At 38.3% G+C, this 19,633-nt stretch overlaps 1 protein-coding gene across 3 annotated transcripts in view; it reads left to right on the plus strand.

The window, feature by feature from the left end:
* Positions 1 to 19,633, plus strand: part of chd3 (chromodomain helicase DNA binding protein 3) — a 63,311-nt gene that overhangs the window by 14,565 nt on the left and 29,113 nt on the right. For 2 of the 3 annotated variants that reach the window (XM_051901740.1, XM_051901742.1), the window contains exons 10-31: positions 737 to 940; positions 1,016 to 1,233; positions 1,329 to 1,460; positions 1,653 to 1,743; positions 2,456 to 2,647; positions 2,783 to 2,983; positions 3,211 to 3,348; positions 4,466 to 4,587; positions 4,801 to 4,974; positions 5,215 to 5,356; positions 5,593 to 5,724; positions 6,087 to 6,204; positions 8,826 to 8,950; positions 9,160 to 9,391; positions 9,597 to 9,766; positions 11,476 to 11,653; positions 13,664 to 13,750; positions 16,266 to 16,351; positions 16,761 to 16,894; positions 17,029 to 17,173; positions 19,129 to 19,294; positions 19,385 to 19,533. In XM_051901740.1, coding sequence (XP_051757700.1) covers positions 737 to 940; positions 1,016 to 1,233; positions 1,329 to 1,460; positions 1,653 to 1,743; positions 2,456 to 2,647; positions 2,783 to 2,983; positions 3,211 to 3,348; positions 4,466 to 4,587; positions 4,801 to 4,974; positions 5,215 to 5,356; positions 5,593 to 5,724; positions 6,087 to 6,204; positions 8,826 to 8,950; positions 9,160 to 9,391; positions 9,597 to 9,766; positions 11,476 to 11,653; positions 13,664 to 13,750; positions 16,266 to 16,351; positions 16,761 to 16,894; positions 17,029 to 17,173; positions 19,129 to 19,294; positions 19,385 to 19,533 — 3,336 coding nt within the window. The remainder of the gene's footprint in view (positions 1 to 736; positions 941 to 1,015; positions 1,234 to 1,328; positions 1,461 to 1,652; positions 1,744 to 2,455; positions 2,648 to 2,782; positions 2,984 to 3,210; positions 3,349 to 4,465; positions 4,588 to 4,800; positions 4,975 to 5,214; positions 5,357 to 5,592; positions 5,725 to 6,086; positions 6,205 to 8,825; positions 8,951 to 9,159; positions 9,392 to 9,596; positions 9,767 to 11,475; positions 11,654 to 13,663; positions 13,751 to 16,265; positions 16,352 to 16,760; positions 16,895 to 17,028; positions 17,174 to 19,128; positions 19,295 to 19,384; positions 19,534 to 19,633) is intronic. The other variant, XM_051901741.1, reaches the window with a different exon arrangement.

A 19,633-nucleotide genomic window follows, 5' to 3' on the forward strand; every position in this document is an offset into this window, starting at 1 on the left:
AGAATATTTTTAACTTTATTATCAAGCTGTAATTTTTGTTAATTTATGTGTGAAATATATATGGGGTCAGTCATTTTAAAAAAATATATATTTATACTTTTATTTAGCAAGGATACAAAGACTTACACTGTTACTATTTCAAACAAATGTTTTCTTTGTTTTCATCAAATAATCCTGATGAAAATTGAATCATTTTACACAGAAATATTCAGAAAAATAACTGTTTTTCAACATTGATAATAATAAAAAATGTTTCTTCAGCATATTAGAATGATTTCTGAAGGATCTTGTGACACTGAAGATTGGAGTAATGATCCTGAAAATTCAGCTTTGCATCACAGGATTAAACTGCATCTGTATATATATATCTAGCATTTTATGTATTCTTAATACACACAATAAAGTAATATATACAGTATATAAAGAGAAGTAAATACTTGGAATTATTTGGGTTAAAAAGAGGTGTGTTAACTGAGATGGGTTTAGTTGAGTTGAATTGGGTTGAATTTAGATGGGATAAGTAAGTTGAGTTTTTAGATACTTGTGCTGATTTTGATTGGGTCAAAATTATTGTGGTTGGCTTTGGCTCAAGAGAGATGTGTTGGGGGACAAAGTCAAATATTAGGTTATTGCTTGTGATTTTAATTTATATTTAATACATCACAAATTCCTCAACGGTCATCTAGCAGAAATTTTTAATATGATCTGCTGTTAACGTCTGTTGTCTGTTTTTCAGTGTCCACCAATCAAAGGGCGAGTGCAAAAAATTCTGCACTGGCGATGGGGTGATCCCCCACCCCCTGTTCCTGTCCCTCCACCCCCAGACGCACCCCCTGATGCCCCGCCCCCTCCACCCATGAAGGGTCGTCCAGAGAGAGAGTTCTTTGTGAAGCTAGCGGCACAGTCCTACTGGCACTGCACCTGGATTACAGAGCTACAGGTGCGAGAGTGAGGCAGATGTGTGAGATGTTACAGGATGTACAGACTTTTCTCTTATCCATCTGTCCTTCCTCAGCTCGAGATCTTCCACTCTGTGATGTTCCGGAACTACCAGAGGAAAACGGACATGGACGAGCCGCCAAGTCTGGACTACGGCTCTGGAGGAGAGGAGGATTCTGGGAAAAGTGAAAAGCGGCGGGCCAAAGACCCTCAATATGCCATTCTGGAGGAGAAGTACTATCGATATGGCATCAAGCCAGAATGGATGATGGTTCACAGGATAATCAATCATAGGTGTGTGTGTTTTTTTGTGTTAATCTACTATATTATACTGTATATACTGATACTTTGTACTGTCAGAAGATTAAAGTGTGTTTGTGTGTGCACAGTGTGGATAAGAAGGGCAACTACCACTACCTGGTTAAATGGAGAGATCTGACCTATGACCAGTGCACCTGGGAGAGAGATGAGCTGGACATCCCTGAGTTTAGTGCATACAAAACGGCGTACTGGAGACACAGGTGCAGTCATTCATGGATGTTTCATACATAGATGGATGATCCTTATTCACTGTAAACATTGACTTGTTTGCCTTTAATGTGCTACATCTGCATTATAACCTCTTTTACATATTTTTTTTTTTTAGTTTTCTAGCAATATATTTTGAATGATGGAACAAGCAGTGTTCTGCTCTTTTTTTTTTTTTCTCACAGGGAGGAAGTGATGAGGGAAGACCCAGAGAAGCCAAGGAAGATGAGGAGGAGAGAGGAGAATGATGAAGCTCCAAGCACGCCTGTTAATGATGTTAGTGTCACCCCCTGTCTTTTATACCAGTGGTTCTGATATCTTTTGGCCAAGTTAAATTTTTGCTAAAGTCTGATGGATATCTCTTTCAGTGTGAAGCATAAGAAGTCATTTTTAAAATAATATTGGTCAGGTCGAGGGTCAGTTCAACGCTGGAGATTAACATGATGGCACTTACTAGTCGATGAGTTGAATCAACTACACAGCAACTACATAAATTTATCAACTAACCATTCAGAAACTTCCAATTGCATTCTAAAAGTTGTAACTTCTTCCTGAGTCTCTCCATCAGTGCCTGACTCCGGTTTGAACAATTTAAGCCTGAACACAGTTACTGACAATCGGCATTTTGGTTGCGTGAGATTCTCCGGCTTTGTTGTTGTTGAATATCTGAAGCAGGAATTGTTAAAGCTCCATCCTCTTCTGGAAAGGGGGCCGGGAGCAGCAGCTCATTTGCATTTAAAGGGACACGCACAAAAAAGGCATGTTTTTGATTACACCCAAATAGGAGAAAATTTGACAAGCTATAATAAATTATCTGTGGTGTATTTTGAGCTGAAACTTCACAGACAAGTTCTGGGGACACCAGAGACTTATATTACATCTTGTGATAAGGGGCATAATAGGTCCCCTTTAAAGCTTTTGGGGCATGTAGGACTACCCTTCTCTCTGTCTTTTCTCACCACTTCTCTACCCATCTCTCTTCTTCCAGCCCACAATCAAGTATGAGGAGCAGCCAGACTTTGTGACAGAGACAGGAGGGACGCTGCACCTCTACCAGTTGGAGGGGCTGAACTGGCTGCGCTTCTCCTGGGCTCAGGGCACCGACACCATCCTGGCTGATGAAATGGGCTTGGGCAAGACCATCCAGACCATTGTCTTCCTCTACTCACTGTTTAAAGAGGTCTGTATGGGTCAGGTTACAAAAGTCTATGTTAAATGACAAGTAAACTTTTGAACTTCACGTTATGTTTTCTCTCTCCCATCCTGTTCCTCTCTGTCCTTCCTTCCTTATCACTCGGTTTATTTCTCTCTCCAGGGGCACACTAAAGGGCCCTTCCTGGTGAGCGCACCGCTCTCCACAATCATTAACTGGGAGAGGGAGTTTGAGATGTGGGCTCCCGACTTCTACGTTGTCACCTACACCGGAGACAAGGACAGCAGGGCCATCATCCGCGAGAACGAGTTCACCTTCGACGACACGGCGGTGAAGGGAGGAAAGAAAGCCTTCAAATTACGGGTGAGGAGATGAGCGCTGGAAAGGACGAAATGGTTGGTGAATGGAGAGGTGAAATGCAAAGATGGACAGTGTGAGGAGGAAAATGAACAGAAGTAAAATGGCTGAAGGAGAGGAACCATAGCATGAGAGAAGAGAGAAAAGATGTAATTTGGTTATATAAGAAGAAACATACAATAAATGACTTTACTGCAACCATTCTTTTCATTTTCTACCTATCATCTCTCCAGAGAGAAGCACCCATTAAGTTCCATGTGTTGTTGACGTCCTATGAGCTTGTGACTATAGACCAGAATGTTCTCAAGTCCATTGACTGGGCCTGTCTTGTAGTGGATGAAGCCCACCGCCTCAAAAACAACCAGTCCAAGGTATACTGACTTCATGGGTTTTTCTGGTTTTCTGTCCAGGATTGGTTTGTTTGTGTGTGTGTGTGTGTGTGTGTGTGTGTGTGTGTGTGTGTGTGCGCGTTTTTGTGACATATCAGGACACAAATTTGTATAATGACATGGGTATGACATAGGTATTACAAGGAGAGGGTGACTTATGAGGACATTACCCCATGTCCCCATTTTTCAAAAGGCTTATAAATCATACAGAATGAGGGTTTTTTTTTTTTTTAAGAAAGTAAAAATGTGCACAGTTTTCTGTGATGGGTAGGTTTAGGTGTAGGGTTGGTGTAGGGGGATAGAAAATATGGTTTCTACAGTATAAAAACCATTACGCCTATGGAATGTCCCCACAATTCACAAAAACAAACGTGTGTGTGTGTGTCTGTGACAGAAAGAGAGAGTTTGGGAGACTAAATTTAATTAGATTTTTTTTTCTAATTTAATACAGGAAAGGAAATTACTTTTTGGATTCTTTGCAACACAGTAGATGACAGATGGATGACAGAAGTAAACCTGCACTTTTATAAACCATCATAATAAAGCCATTACACATTTTCCTTCAGTGTGTTATTATCTAAGTTAAGAAAGTTATAGAGGGGATAAAAATGTGGATGTCACAGACAACCTATGAAGTCGGCGAAGTTCTCGTTTTTTAAGTTTCGTTACAAGCTGTTCACACATTGGCAATAAAAAATGCGATTAATACATGAAAATTCGTACATATAGCTCCTTTAAATAGGACGTTTTTTGTAACAATGTAAAAATCTTTACTGTCACTTTTGAACATATTAAAGAGTCCTTGCTGAATAACAGTATTATTGAACAATCTTCCTGACCCAAACTTTTGAACGGTAGGGTTAGGGTATATACATTGAGGATAATCTACACATAGATAAATTGCATAACAACATAACAAATTCATACTAATTTTACTCCTATTTGTACACTTTTGCACAGAGATTGACTGGCAAGAGCTGCTTATCTTGGTTTCATACAAATATTTTTAGTGATGCACCTTGTATGTTTCCAGTTGTGAGAAATATGTATTTTGTGTGTACGTGTTTATTAACTGAAGTCTGTTGTTGTGGTGTGTTAGTTCTTCAGGAGACTGAATGACTACAAGATAGACCACAAGCTGCTGCTAACAGGAACGCCACTCCAAAATAATCTGGAAGAACTTTTCCACCTGCTCAACTTCCTGACGCCCAACCGCTTCAAGTACCACCACACATGAAAGCACATTTATACACTCTAGACTATAAAAGTGGCCCAACAAAGTATTTAGACAGTAAAACATAGTATGCTATTTTTTTTTTTTTTAGTTTGTCTGAAGTGTCCATATACTTTTTGGGTCCACTGTATGTACACATCAACTCAGACATGTTTTAATACTCAAAATTATACCACTCTCACTTTGTTTCTGTCCCTCAGCAATCTAGAGGGATTTCTAGAGGAATTTGCGGACATCTCTAAAGAGGACCAGATCAAGAAACTGCATGATCTGCTCGGCCCACACATGCTCCGGAGACTCAAAGCTGACGTGTTTAAGAACATGCCGGCTAAAACTGAGCTGATCGTCCGAGTGGAGCTCAGCCCCATGCAGAAGTGAGACCCACAACATCAGTATCATAAACAAAATGTGTTGACATGTTGAATTTATTCATACATCTCAAAATTATTAGCAAAAGTAATTAAATCAATTAATTTGTTTAAATAAATATATTTCTTATTATGCGTGCCAGCCTGAAACATTCAATACAAAAAGAGAAATAGCCGATATATAGAGTTATGTGGAGGGAGAGATTTTTTTCATATGTTTTTTGTGCGTACCCTGTTTGTGAACAGAAAATACTACAAGTTCATTCTGACGCGTAACTTTGAGGCGCTGAATTCTAAGGGAGGAGGGAACCAGGTGTCTCTGCTCAACATTATGATGGACCTAAAAAAGTGCTGCAACCACCCCTACCTCTTCCCCGTCGCTTCTGCCGTAAGAACACACACTGTATCTCTGACAACTACAAGAAAACATTTTGGATTTGGAATATCTGGATGGGTTTTTGGCTCTTTTTGGTCCTATCCTAACTTGTGTAGTGTGAAATACTGCCACCTGCTGTTAGAAAATGTTGTTCAAATGCTGTCAAAATGTTGAGTTTACTGTTTGTCAGGGTTTTTTGTTGTGCATATATGTATCATAGGCTGTTTTGTTGTATTTGTGTGTTGCAGGAAGCTCCCAAAACACCAAGTGGAGCTTATGAAGGTGTCGGTCTCACTAAGGCCTCTGGGAAACTCATGCTGCTGCAGAAAATGCTCAGAAAACTGAAAGAACAAGGCCACCGAGTGCTAGTGTTCTCTCAGGTACAAATGCACATGTAATAAATTCACATTCACATAACCTGTTATTTACACATGCCACAAAAGCAATTTGCTATTGCATGGACTCTCAAATTGTGTAATGTTTAGTGCCTCCAGGTGGTACACAGCAGAAACTCTAGAAATGTAAAATACTAAAAATATTGCAAAATATATTGGTTTTTAAATTGCATTTACCATGTGTTATTTCTATTCAAATTGAATACAGATTTGTGTTTCTAATTATTGCAGTCTAATATGGAGCCCATAACATGCTACTTGGATGGTCTGATTTGATCAGATGTGGTACTTGCTCTGAAAAGTTTGATTGGATCATATAAATACATACACACTTGTTTCCTACTTAGATGACCAAGATGCTGGATTTGCTAGAGGATTTCTTGGATTATGAGGGTTATAAATATGAGCGAATTGATGGAGGCATTACTGGAGCTCTCCGACAGGAAGCCATCGACAGATTCAACGGTAAGTGCAGCTCACCACCACGTATACATGTTTTGTAGATGAATACTCTTGAGTAATATTTCTGTAGTGCACTGTGCATATATCCTATTTCCCAATGTTTTATCAAGATGTGCAAATGTAACACAAATGTAAGTCTTGTTTTCTGTGAAACTGATCAAAATGAAGTGGGTTTATGCTTAAAATAAGAACAAATATCTTCCAATGAGTTATGAAAATATCCCTTTGAATTAAGTTGATTTTTCTTAGCCCATTGGCAGATATTTGTTACAGTTTTAAGAATAAACTTAATTTTGATCAATTTTACAGAAAACAAGACTTTTTTATTTCCAGTAAAATTCGATTTAAGAATCTTTAGACATTTGTTCTGGAAAACAAAATGAAAATACTGAGAAAGAACATCACTTTTGTGCAACGTGATCAGAAGGTACAGTAAAAGTTATTTCATTATTGTAATGATTGGAAGCAGAACAATTCAAGCTAATTTTTTTTTGTAAAATAAATTAAAAAGTAATGGATATCTGTTGAAGTTGTATTTTCAAACTCTGAAGTGTTTCTAATACAACTGTTTCTCCCTTTACATTTCAAGAACCTATCGACACATTGTGTTCCCTTCAGTTTATTCCTTAAATTTTCTCCACTTGCTTTTTTAGTTTTTTAAAAAAGTCTTACAATTACCTTCAGAAAACCCGCAGAAACCCTGTATGAATGTCGTCAAGCTGTGCCCAACTTTTAGCACTTTCAGTAAATGCGCTAAAAAGAGAGCAGCAAAACTGAGGTGATTGAGAAACTAGTGAGATATTATTCTGTTCGTCCGCAGAATCTGTGAGTGGCATCTAATGCTAGATTGCATCAAGCTTTAAGAGCAGTCTGCTGTGAACTCAAAAACCTTGGATTCAGCACTTAGATTTGCGCATGATATCAATAATGAAACTAGTTTGACAGAGCTGTTCCGAACGCTTCTAGAAAGATGGGAGAAGTTTTAAGAGATTAGCTACATTGCCTCAAATTTTAAATACATTTGGTATTTATTTCTTAAAAAAACTGTTACTGCTTATGCAGTAACATTGAAATCATCTCTAAATGATGTGATGTATGTCCAGATTGTCCACAGATCTGTAAAATGCTAGTCAAGGTACATGCGAGTCTCATGAGGGTCTTTTAGCGGTATGATTCGAATTAACTACAGGAATATTAATATTAATCAAAACACATCACTGACAGTTCTTAAGCTTGTACTCAAGAGATGACAATTTGCTCAATGCTGACAAAATTGGTCACTAGATACTTGGATGGTCTTGAACAAAGGTGGTCTGAAATGTTTAAGAAACACTGAGCCAGAGGTTTGGTTTTAATAGCTATTAAAATGTCATCACAAAGTCATCTTTACTCCCCCTCTCTCTCCTCTCTCTTCCCAGTCCAAATGTTGATGATAAATGTGTGTTATGTGAATTTAGAGAGACTATTTTTCTTTGTTTGTAAGATACAATCCATTCTATGAGCTATTCAGTCAGTTGTTTTTCAGATGTGGAGAAAAGTTTATGCTAATGTGAAATGTCCTATCTTAAAATGGCAGTTGATTTATTTTATTGTTGGGTAAGCAAAACAATAGGACAAAATTACTTGAGAACAGACATGGTTGGGACATTATACCACTGTTTAAAGGGTTTATAAAGTCTGGAATCATTGTTGAATTTGAATGTTTCAAAGTATCGAAAGATATATAAACATTTGAACAACAGTGGTGCTATAATTATATTTTTATTTTGTGTTGATGGGAGATTTTATTTTGGTATTTTGTGGTGTTGAGGTTGATTGAATGTGTTTTATTGAGGTTTTAATCATTGTGTTATTTGTTATGATGACTTTTTGGGTGGCCAAAATGTATGACAAAAGTCTTATCACGCTATGAAAATTTCTACATCTCTTTTTTTTGTATTTTTAAAATCCAAACAGACAACAGAAGTTGCACCTCTTTTGACAGCAATGTAATTGTCTTCCTAACTGGTTTGGGACACATCCTGCCCTGTATGTTGCATTCCTTAGCATTCTTTATTCTCGCATGTTATTAACCTTAAGCCCTGCTCAGTGTTAGCTTTTTAGATATATTTAAATGAAAGGTATTAGGGGCATAACAAAATTTCAGTATCTGTAAAAAAAAAAAAAAAAAAAAAAAAAAAAAAAGAGAAAGGGACACTATGTAACTTAGAGGTTAAAAAAACCCTCTAGGTTAAAAAACATTGAACATTGTTTTGGATGTGCTTAGGGTGATTCCCCCGAATGTATGAGAATTAGCTGCTACATGTCAACTTTTTCGCTTGTTGCGACAACTAACCTATGCCACTCCCACATCATACACGCGTCAAAGTAGCCGGAGACACTATTATCTATTTACGGATATGATGAGACACTCTTGGGCGAGTGACGTATGTACACAATTTCCTAGGAAAACCATCCCAACAGGTCTAAAATATAAGCACATAGTGAATCAGGGTAAGACAAAATGAATTTTGGAAGAAGGACTGATGATGTATGTATGTAATTATGTTAATTTTTGAACAAAATATCTTTTTTGTAAATATCTTTAAATATCTGCATAAAATCTCTCTCTGTCTGTCTTGCAGCCCCTGGAGCGTGTCAGTTTTGTTTTCTTCTTTCGACACGGGCGGGCGGTCTGGGCATCAACTTGGCCACTGCGGACACAGTCATCATCTTTGACTCTGACTGGAATCCCCACAATGACATTCAGGTATTTCAGATATTCACTCTACTTGTGTGACGCTTGTCAGTTTTGTTCTGGCTATTTTCTTTGTCATGTATTTTGCCATCTAGTGGACAGTTTGAGTACAAACTAATGAAACTCAGAAAAGCATCTGTGAGGTTTCAAAGCTAAACATATGTTAGAAAGCTCAATGTAGAGGTCTCTAAGTCTTCTCGAATATTACCTCTTTCTTTCAGGCCTTCAGCCGAGCTCACCGCATTGGTCAGGCCAATAAGGTGATGATATACCGTTTTGTGACTCGGGCCTCGGTTGAGGAACGAATCACTCAGGTGGCCAAAAGGAAGATGATGCTCACTCACCTGGTTGTGCGGCCCGGTCTGGGCTCAAAAGCCGGATCCATGTCTAAGCAAGAGCTGGACGACATCCTCAAGTTCGGAACTGAGGAGCTTTTCAAGGATGAGATTGAGGGTGGGATTGATAGGATAAATTTAATGAACCTGTGAATTAATAATAAATTAACAATTTAATAATTGTGTCAACCAATCAAAACCAATGTTTAAATGTTATGAAAGAACTTGCTCTGTACCTCATGATTGTGCCCAACATCTCTGCTCTGAATGACCAAAAACACTTTATTATACTGAAGGTTCATCTGTGTGTTTATTATTTTCAGCAGGGGACAATAAGGATGATGACAGCAGTGTCATTCACTACGACAACGCCGCCATCGAGCGACTGTTAGACCGCAGCCAGGACGCCACAGATGACTCTGACATGCAGAACATGAATGAGTATCTGAGCTCCTTCAAGGTGGCCCAGTACACTGTCAGAGAAGATGACAAGGTGGGGGATGTTTTTGAGGAGTATCAAAGAGTGGAACTGTTAAAGTGCCACTATTATGCTTTTTTGAATATTACCTTTAATGCAGTGTGTACTATAGCTGTTTGTGAGTGTAAAAGTTTTAAAGGTCAAAGTGCACGACAAATATTGTTACAAGTTATTGTATCCTAAAAGAAAGAATTGTTTCTGAGCTGCTGAAACGAGTCATCAGCAATTCCAGTCTCAACAAATTTGCATAATGCCAGTCTATGGTCTTCACTGGCTGCCTGCAAACAACGTCTACTTTGACCATCAATCACTGTAGTTGTAGCTGAGACCTGGAAGAGTTTAGTTCTTGTTATCGACATGTCGAGCAGATGCTGTTTTCAGCACTGCAAATCCACTTTGTTGCACTTCAAAAGCATGAGGACTAGCGCTTGAATTGATATGGAAAAACTGACGCCAACATTCACTGTGTATCAAGTGCTGAGGAAGCCTCCGGAGCTGAAATTCAGATATGGTAATAGGCATTTTGTTTCTGACAAGTGCTGTAAGTGGTAGACTAATGACAACAGACCTGGCCTTCTGATCAAGCAGAGTAGGCTCTCGGAAACAGGCCCGGCGTCAAGGGGGGACTTGGGGGGCTTAGTCCCCCCATGATGATCTCAATCCCCCCGTGATGATCTGTACCCCATCCCCGAAACGCGTTTTAAATTGGAATGCGATCTAAACCGAATGCAATTTCAACTGAGCGGAATTCCCCCCAAGAATTTGATGAGAAATGTTTAAAGGGTTAGTTCACCCAAAAATGAACATTCCATCATTAATTTCTCACCCTCATGTCGTTCCACACCCGTAAGACCTTCGTTCATCTTCGGAACACAAATTAAGATATTTTTGATAAAATCCGATGGCTCAGTGAGGCCTGCATTGTCAGCAAGTTAATTTACACTTTCAAACGCCCAGAAAGGGACTAAAGTTATATTTAATACAGTTCATGTGACTACAGTGGTTCAACCTTAATGTTATGAAGTGACGAGAATACTTTTTGTGCACCAAAAAAAACAAAATAACGACTTTATCCGACAATATCTAGTGATGGGCGATTTCAAAACACTGCTTCATGAATCTTTTGTTTCGAATCAGTGGTTCGGAGCGTGTATCAAACTGCCAAAGTCACATGAACCATTGAAATTTTGAAACACTTATGGTGTAACAAAGCCTCGTTTACTGAAATCACGTGACTGGCGCTCTGAACCACTGATTCGAAACAAAAGATTCGTAAAGCTTCAAAGCTTCATGAAGCAGTGTTTTGAAATCACCCATCAATAGATATTGTTGAATAAAGTCGTTATTTTGATTTTTTGGTGCACAAAAAGTATTCTCGTCGCTTTATAACATTACGGTTGAACGGATTTTATCAAATATATCTTAATTTGTGTTACGAAGATGAACGAAGGTCTTTCGGGTGTGGAACGACATGAGGGTGAGTAATTAATGACAGAATTTTCATTTTTGGGTGAACTAACCCTTTGAGTTGTTTTGATATGTCTGACTCAACTCTAGTGGAAATTGGAGATTACTGGAAGCTTTTTTTAAGGGGAAACATGTGAAAAGCAGGAGTCTTGGTCTCCATTTACTCTCAATTAATCTTATTGGTCTCTATGAGAAACAAAAGCAAAATATTAACTAAACAAAATATTAAGGTGATCTCACTGTGATTGTGTGTCTAGATAGAAGAGATCGAGAGAGAAATTATTAAGCAGGAAGAGAACGTGGATCCTGATTACTGGGAGAAACTCTTGAGGCATCACTATGAACAACAACAGGAAGATCTGGCCCGCAATCTTGGCAAAGGAAAGAGAGTCCGCAAACAGGTCAACTATAATGATGCAGCTCAAGAGGACCAAGGTACAGTCCAACACTTTCTACAGAATTTCAATAATTTCTTAGTATTTGGTATGTTGCATTTTGGTCACTAGCTATGTTTCCATCCATCTATTTTTATGCGCATTTTGGGATACCGCATAAAAGAACACTGGATGGAAACAGCAAAATACACATAAATTCTAAAAATACGCATAAAAAATTTGTGTGCTAAATAGAGGTGGATACAATTTTTATCCGATAAGAAGACATATGCATAAACTACGATGGAAACGCATTTACCGAATAAATCCCTCAATGTGCAACAAAAAACATCACTTTAGGGGCTTTCGCACCGGGTAGTCTAGGAACTTTTTTCTAGGAACTAGCCACCAGGGTGTTTCCCCGAGAACTAATAGTTCCCCTAGGGCCATTTTCCTGGTTGCATTTGCACCTCCAGTAGGAACTCTGAAGTGACGTCAGCAGCGCTTGTTGTTATGACTTTTATTTTGATGCCGCTGAGAACGCACACAGCGCTCCTATTCTCCATTGTTTTATGATCTGTTCAACAGTCCTGTCTAATACGTTATTAGATAGTATATGAAAAAGTATTTGCGTTTACTGTGTGGTTGATGCCCAATGTCACTAGTTGAGCAGAAGTACATAATCATGTTTTGCTTGGTCCAAAGTTGCAATGGAGTTTCTCCTTAGCATAAAGGTTGAGGTCCACTGCTGTTTTCCGTGTTTGTAGATTTAGTTTGTGGAGTAAATATATTGGCTATAATGTGTACACTGCTTTTTTAAAAAATGGTGGGTTCTGGTGTTTCCTGTGTGTTCGGCCAATCAGTGTACTCTTACGGGATACTGGATAACTGTGACTGGATGACTGGACTAACCAGCGGAACAATTTCATTGCACTGCATCTCAAATATTGGTTTGGTCATTCTGAAATTCCTCAGCCAAAGTCTGCCATCAGAATGATTAGATATAATGACCTCCCAGAAGCATCTCACATGATTGCATTCACAAACACCAGGCATCCAAACGCAAGATAACATGATCATTTGATTTGTAACCTATAAATTGTGAAATATTTCTAATATTTTAAGTCTGTCATGGTTTAAAGTGAATTTTGAATCCAAGATTTTCAGTGTGGTCTCAGACTTTTGGACCCCACTGTATTCTAATTAGCCCATTTTTCTTGCCTTTTATTACTATAACCATGTTTATGCTTGTCCTATAAATGCAGCATATTATCTCATTTAAATCTCCGAAATTACATCTTGTAGCAGTTTCATTCTCGGCATGTGGTTTACTACTTTACTTTTGATTGAGTGGGAAAGAAAGAGCATATCCCACACACTGCTGCTTTGGTCAGGTTAGAACAGCCACATGCAGTTGACTCAAAAACAGCTTCATCCACAACACCCAGGGGATGCAAAAGTGTGGCAGCTTTTCATTTATGTGTCAAAAAGAGAAAAACAAAATGGTCAGGAAAAAGACAAATAACACAAACGAAAAAGGAGGTTTTCTCCAGAAAGGAGCAGTATAGAATTTATGGTTTCGCAGTGGTGCTTACGGCTGCATAATTACAGTGATATTTAAGATAAACTGTAAGTACACATACTTTTCTTTGTGTATCCAAGCAACCTGACTTGCAAGGTTGTAATGTTGCGGCATACCCTCTGCAGAATATATTACATATGCACGGAGAACAATCTGCTGGCCTTTTTTAAAATTCAACCATGGCCTGTGTTTCACTAATTTTTGTTTAAGCAGCCCTGTTTTTTCCTTAAATCATTCTCTTTGACAGAGTAATTTGAATAGAATGTGTGTGGATGGTTAGATAACATTTTGTCACAAAAGAGCCAAATCTGAAATAATCGCATGTGTCTTTTTTCCACTGTTGGAGAGAGTTGCCAAACTGATATTTAAGATTTTGGTTTGAGGATTCTGCTGCATGGTAATTGTTTGACCACTGCTGAACATACCCTGTACTGTGGTTTGTATTGAGTGCTTGTTACTGACAGTGCTCTTTTTTATATGCTGTTGCAGAGTGGCATGCTGACATTTCAGATAACCAATCAGAATACTCTGTGGGCTCAGAGGAGGAAGATGAGGACTTTGATGAGAGGCCTGAGGGTGAGAACCACACAGACACACTACACTTTCCCACATTGTTCTTAATAATAAAAAAATAATAATTAGCGATGCACGATATGAAAAAATTTAACCGATACCGATAACTGATAATTAAGTCCTTCTCATGGCCGATTCCGATACAGATACCGATAACCAATAAGTTCATATTTTTATATTATAATTTTCATATAATCTGCAGTTTGTGCTCTCCGGAGAATAGAAAATCTAAGATGCACTGATGAAACTGATATTTTAGTAGCTCTGGCCTAACTATAATAGCAAACATCAGTCATGACTCTTCAAATGTTTTTATTTGTTGTGTAAGGCACCACAATACTTAGTAACAGAAAGGGTTTAACAGAACTATGACAGAACTATGGTTTGTCTGTGTGCATCCTCAACAAAAATAAAGTGCATCCTCAACAAAAGAGCATAGGGCATAGTTGAGATTTCTCTGAAATTACATAGTTTAACAAAATAATATGAGGGATGAGGAAGGTATATATACACATGTTTTTGTTTTTCTACTAACCTGCGAAAACCCAGAGCCTCTACCACAGAAAAAGGTTGGTCATCAAGGACTATACATTTCATTACTTTGTCGTTTATGGCTTTAGCCTTTTTGCTGTCTCTGGAAAACTTTTTACAAATTTCAAATGCTAAATGGGGACATCGACGCTCCGTGATTTAGGCTTAGCGCTAGTAGCTGCTGCTGCGGCTGCTTCATATTCTTTTAATACAGCTTCGCAACAAGATTTGTTGTGTTAAATTTGTGTAAAAAAAGCATTGTCCTCTGCTGCCACCGAGTAAAACTTCCAGACCGACGAAGAGATGTTCAAAAGTGATGACGTAATGAGCGCGACACAGTTTTAAAGCTGCAGTCGCTTGCACTCAGAAAGCAGATTAATCTAAACTAAATAAATCAGACTAATTGATTGATTTACCTGCAAGTACTTTATCGGATATACAGTAGTTATCGGATTCCATTTATTTATCGGAGCAATAAAAATGACGTAATTTTCACCCATATCGCCCGATAATTTATCTGTCCGATAAATATTGTGCATCCCTAATAATAATAATAATAATAATAATATAATATAATATGTAATAGGCTATTTTCAATGAAGTGAAAAACATAAACATTGTTATTTGCAGTGTTTTATATCAAATGAAACGTGTTGTAATGTCTTACTGATGAGATATCGCTTACTGAAGCTTTTATTCAGGATTACAGCAAATGACTTAAAGCAATAACAAAAGCAGCGTTCGCTCTACGTGCTTTCTTTCATATCTGATAATCCAATGCATTAACCCCATAAATGCTGAAGCAAAGGAAAGAACAGCAAATCACAACTGTCTGTAACAGACAAAGCAATAGTGACACATGGTAAAACCACTGTAACTCACACTTGTGTGTGGCAACATTACTTTCGGATCCAATATAGTTGGCACTGCATCATCTTTTATTTTCAGTCTCTCTGAAAAGCCTGTGCCGAATGGTGTAGTTTTAAAACAAATCCACAGTAAAATGAAACGAACAAACCAACAGTGTCTTACTGATTCAATCTGACTGGAACTTAAGTTCATCCACGCTTTCTTAATGTAAGGATCACAAGGATGGTAATGCAAAGACTGTGTTTTTCTACAGCTTGGCACTTTAAAACGTCTCAAAACGCCTGTTTTCTGAACATTGGTTTACACCCGCGAACCCTACACATGTTACATAAAAATGTGGTCTGGGGTACGGTTCATGTGAACCCCAGTATGGTTCGCTGCTGATATGAACGCAATCGTACTAAATCGCGGAAATGAGCCATTATTGATGACGTATGATTCATTAAAACTGTTTTTGTGTGTGTTCTCACTTACTTTCCTGACAAGCGTGACTGACGCACTGCAAACAGAATGAATATGTCGTTTCTGCTGGACTCCTTTGTTCTTTAGAACATTTGCAGTACATTTGCGGCACGTAGACGCAAGTGTCGTTATGTGCTGACACTTGGAAAATAAAACCAAAGGTTCAAAAACCAAAATATAAAAGTGAGGTGAGCAACGCTGTTCATTTTGATGCCTTCTTCTGTGTTGTAGTTACCTTGCAACAGGGGTAAACAGCTGCTGCTTTGATGATGCATGCGTACCACGGTTCAGACCCAAATAATATCATTTGAACACAATCCAGTGGGGGAAGTTTGCACATGCGAGCTCCACTCACAAATGTACAAATCTAGTTATAACTACTATACCCCACCCCTACGATCTTTTAGCAGCATTTAGACTTTAATTAAGTTTTTTTTTTTTTTGTCCATTTGTGTCCCTTTTGGTACTTTATTGTTATGTCTTGTGGTTTTGTCAGTTTTTGCTATTTTTCTGGAGGCACATTCACAGTTTATGTATTGCAGCTGTTCAGGATAATGTATCCTTCCTGTGCTGTAACCCTGTTTCCTGATGCTGGCTCAGTGAGATGGACATGTTGAACTGATCTCTTGGCTGACTCTCCTCTCCCCCCGTCCAGGTCGCAGACAGTCACGCAGGCAGCTCAGAAATGAGAAGGATAAACCATTGCCACCCCTGTTGGCCAGAGTGGGCGGCAACATCGAGGTATTGCTGATTTGTTTTTGTCCAGATTTTCTTTATTTGTTTATTTGTTTTGGCACAACTCATGTAAATGGCCATTTAAAGACATCCTTGTGCTTAGTGTAAAATCAACATAAGCCTATATTGTCACAGTTTAATGTGGATAATAGTGTATTTTCCAAGTGTTTTCTTATCTAGAGGTTGTGGCCAGTATATACAGCGTCTCTGGATGTGTGCCTTACATAATTAAATTGACTGACATACAGTTGGAGATAACAGGGCTGCATTTTTTCCAGTTTTGAGAATTGCGCAGTAATGTTTCATAATGTCAATAACATCATGTCTGTTTTTCATACAAGGCCTGATTAGATTAAAACAATTTACATAAAAATGGAATCTGCTGCTTAATCATGTGTCTGTGTGTGTTGGTCAGGTATTGGGCTTTAATACGCGTCAGAGAAAAGCCTTCCTGAATGCCGTCATGAGATGGGGGATGCCCGCTCAGGACGCCTTCACCTGCCAATGGCTCGTGCGAGACCTCCGCGGCAAGAGCGAGAAAGAGTTCAAGTATGACTTTCTTTACCAGTTAATGTGTTTGGAAGATGTAATTTGATATAGTAACATGCAAACTTTAGACTTGGGTTCTGCTAAGGAAATTTTTTTCTTCTTTTTTCCATTTTCTTTCTTTGTTTCTCTGGCAGGGCGTATGTATCGCTCTTCATGAGGCACCTCTGTGAGCCGGTGGCTGACGGTTCGGAGACGTTCGCTGATGGTGTCCCGCGCGAGGGGCTCTGCAGGCAGCCGGTTCTCACTCGTATAGGAGTCATGTCTCTGGTTAAGAAGAAGGTCAGTGTGAGTCTGCTAACAGGGGTTTGGAATGAGCTGCGGATGGACCATGATGGTTGGCTAGATGAATAATATATATTAGAGCTGCACGATTCTGGATAAATTGAAGATTTTTTTGTTTCAAACAGAGATTGCGATTCACCCGCGATTCTAAACAGACAACTAAACAAAATAACATGTAATTTACTAGAGGTTCAGACAAAATGTTAATTGCTGCAGTCTATTTAAAATGTTTAATTAATCTGAATGAATCATTAAAAAAAAAAAAAACGGTTTGAATGAATGATTCAATGACTCACTCGTTAATATTTTACTTGGTCTGTGTTCCAGTTCGTTTTTTTTATGCCCTTCCCTCGCTAACTTCCCTCAGTCTCGTTGGCTCGGATGTACGTCAATGCTTACGTTGCACGAGTGCCCACTACTGGTGGAACCTTTGCAATGGGCTGAATTGGGATGTCCTAAGCCCTTGATCACTTGGAATCCCCTATGGAGTTGATTTATTATTTAATTTTTTCCCTTATGAAATTGTTTAATGCAGCATTCTGTATGTATATAGGTGTGTTTGGGTTGTTTTAAATACTCAAAAAAATAATTAATATATCATAGAGTGGGGTAAATTAAACGCGATATGCGGTAACGTCACAGTCATGTTGAATTGTGGTATATGGAGCTTCCTGAAGTGTACATATGAAGTAGACTCGCTCCCTCAGTCAAAATCGACGGAGCGAGGGTCTGTCCACTTAACGAATTGGAACGCTCTTCAAAATGGTGGCAGGGATTCCCCCGAGGGGAAGTGCTTAGGGAAGTTTGCGAGTACATGTCTAAAATTGGAGTGGAACGCAGCCTTGTTTCATTACTGAATGAATCAGCACTTTTGAACAAATCCCCTGAATGAATGATTCAATGACAAATACATTTTTTTAACAGTCACTTGTCGCCACCTATTGGCGTAACGATGTAATGATAATGAAAATTATTATTTAAAGCGTCAAGTTACTTCCAAATAGTGATTCTCTATTTTGAACGCTACGTAGACATCAGTGTTTATATCCGAACTATAAACTTTTATCCCAGTATTTCTGTGATAATATGAATATTTGTAACACAGAAATAATGATACTGTGTGGCTGAAAAGACTGTTTGTGAAGCTGTTTCATACCTATGCATGATAACAGTTTTCTCTTATTTAGAAATAAGATCGCGTGGGTGTTTGAATCGAGTTATCGTGAAGCTCTAAAATATATAATATAATTATGTACTAGTGTTGGGTGATACTCCTCATGGTCAAATTGTCCTATCGCCAGCATGAGATAAACGATATTATCGTCGGGTGGTTTTTTTTTTTTTTTACTTAGGCATATTTGCTAATTTTGCTTTATTTGATCATTAATTTAGTTCTTTATTTACTCATTTATTGATTATTAATTTACTTGTTTATTAATACGTAATTATTTACTTAATTTTATAAAGAAAATGTCACGTCGCAATATTGGAAATATTTCAGTTTTGAACCATGAATGCAAGCCAGAGGACATCACACCAGCAATGTGCAAACATTATGTGAGAGTTATGCCGGTGAAGGAGTCTCAAACCCTAGTCAAATATTCACTACAGAAGGTGAAAGTAAAAACTGACTGAGCTTTTGACATCTGATGCTGCATTAATGGTGCATACTTTCTCATATGTAGTGAAAAATTAGAAGAGAAGTATTTTGTGTTAAACATATTCTTATTTAAACGGTCCATATGAAATGTATCTAAGAAGGCAGCCTAATTATATGTACAGGGCTTCTAGTTGAGACTAATTAGTCAACTAGTCATACATGTAGTTTTGCACAATTCTAGAATTAACGTTTAATAACCTTTAACAATAATAATTAATTAAAAGCATGGAATAAATAAGCTTTGTTTCCTATTTCCTTGATTGATAGATAGATATATACATATTGTGTGCAGGTGCAAGAGTTTGAGCACATTAACGGTAAATGGAGCATGCCTGAACTGAAGCCAGAGATTACTGTGGACTCCAAGAAATCTTCAAGAGCCTCTTCACCTGCCATTAAGACAGACACTCCCACACCTGAACTGAGCTGTAACAACACACCATGCACCTCAAAACCAGGTACAAATCCACCTAAAAACCCTCACATGCAGCTCAAAGAGAGAATCTCACATACACAGAGACTTCACCTGCCGTGACCTGTTCCCACAGCCACTCCCTCTCCACCCGACAAGATAGAAAAGAGCGTAAAAGAGGCGGAGAAAGATGAGTGCGAGACAGAACCAGAAAGAGAGAGAGAGAAGGAAAAAGTAAAAGAAGGAAAGGAGGGGGAGAGTGTGGAAAGCACAGAACATGGAGAGGTAAGTGAGTGTGTGTGTGTGTGTGTGTGTGTGTTGCCTACATTGTGAAAACCAAATGCAAAACCTGAAATCCCCTACATTATGGAGGCAATCCAACAGT

This window comes from Ctenopharyngodon idella, chromosome 7, assembly GCF_019924925.1.
Source record: "Ctenopharyngodon idella isolate HZGC_01 chromosome 7, HZGC01, whole genome shotgun sequence".
Lineage (NCBI taxonomy): Eukaryota > Metazoa > Chordata > Actinopteri > Cypriniformes > Xenocyprididae > Ctenopharyngodon > Ctenopharyngodon idella.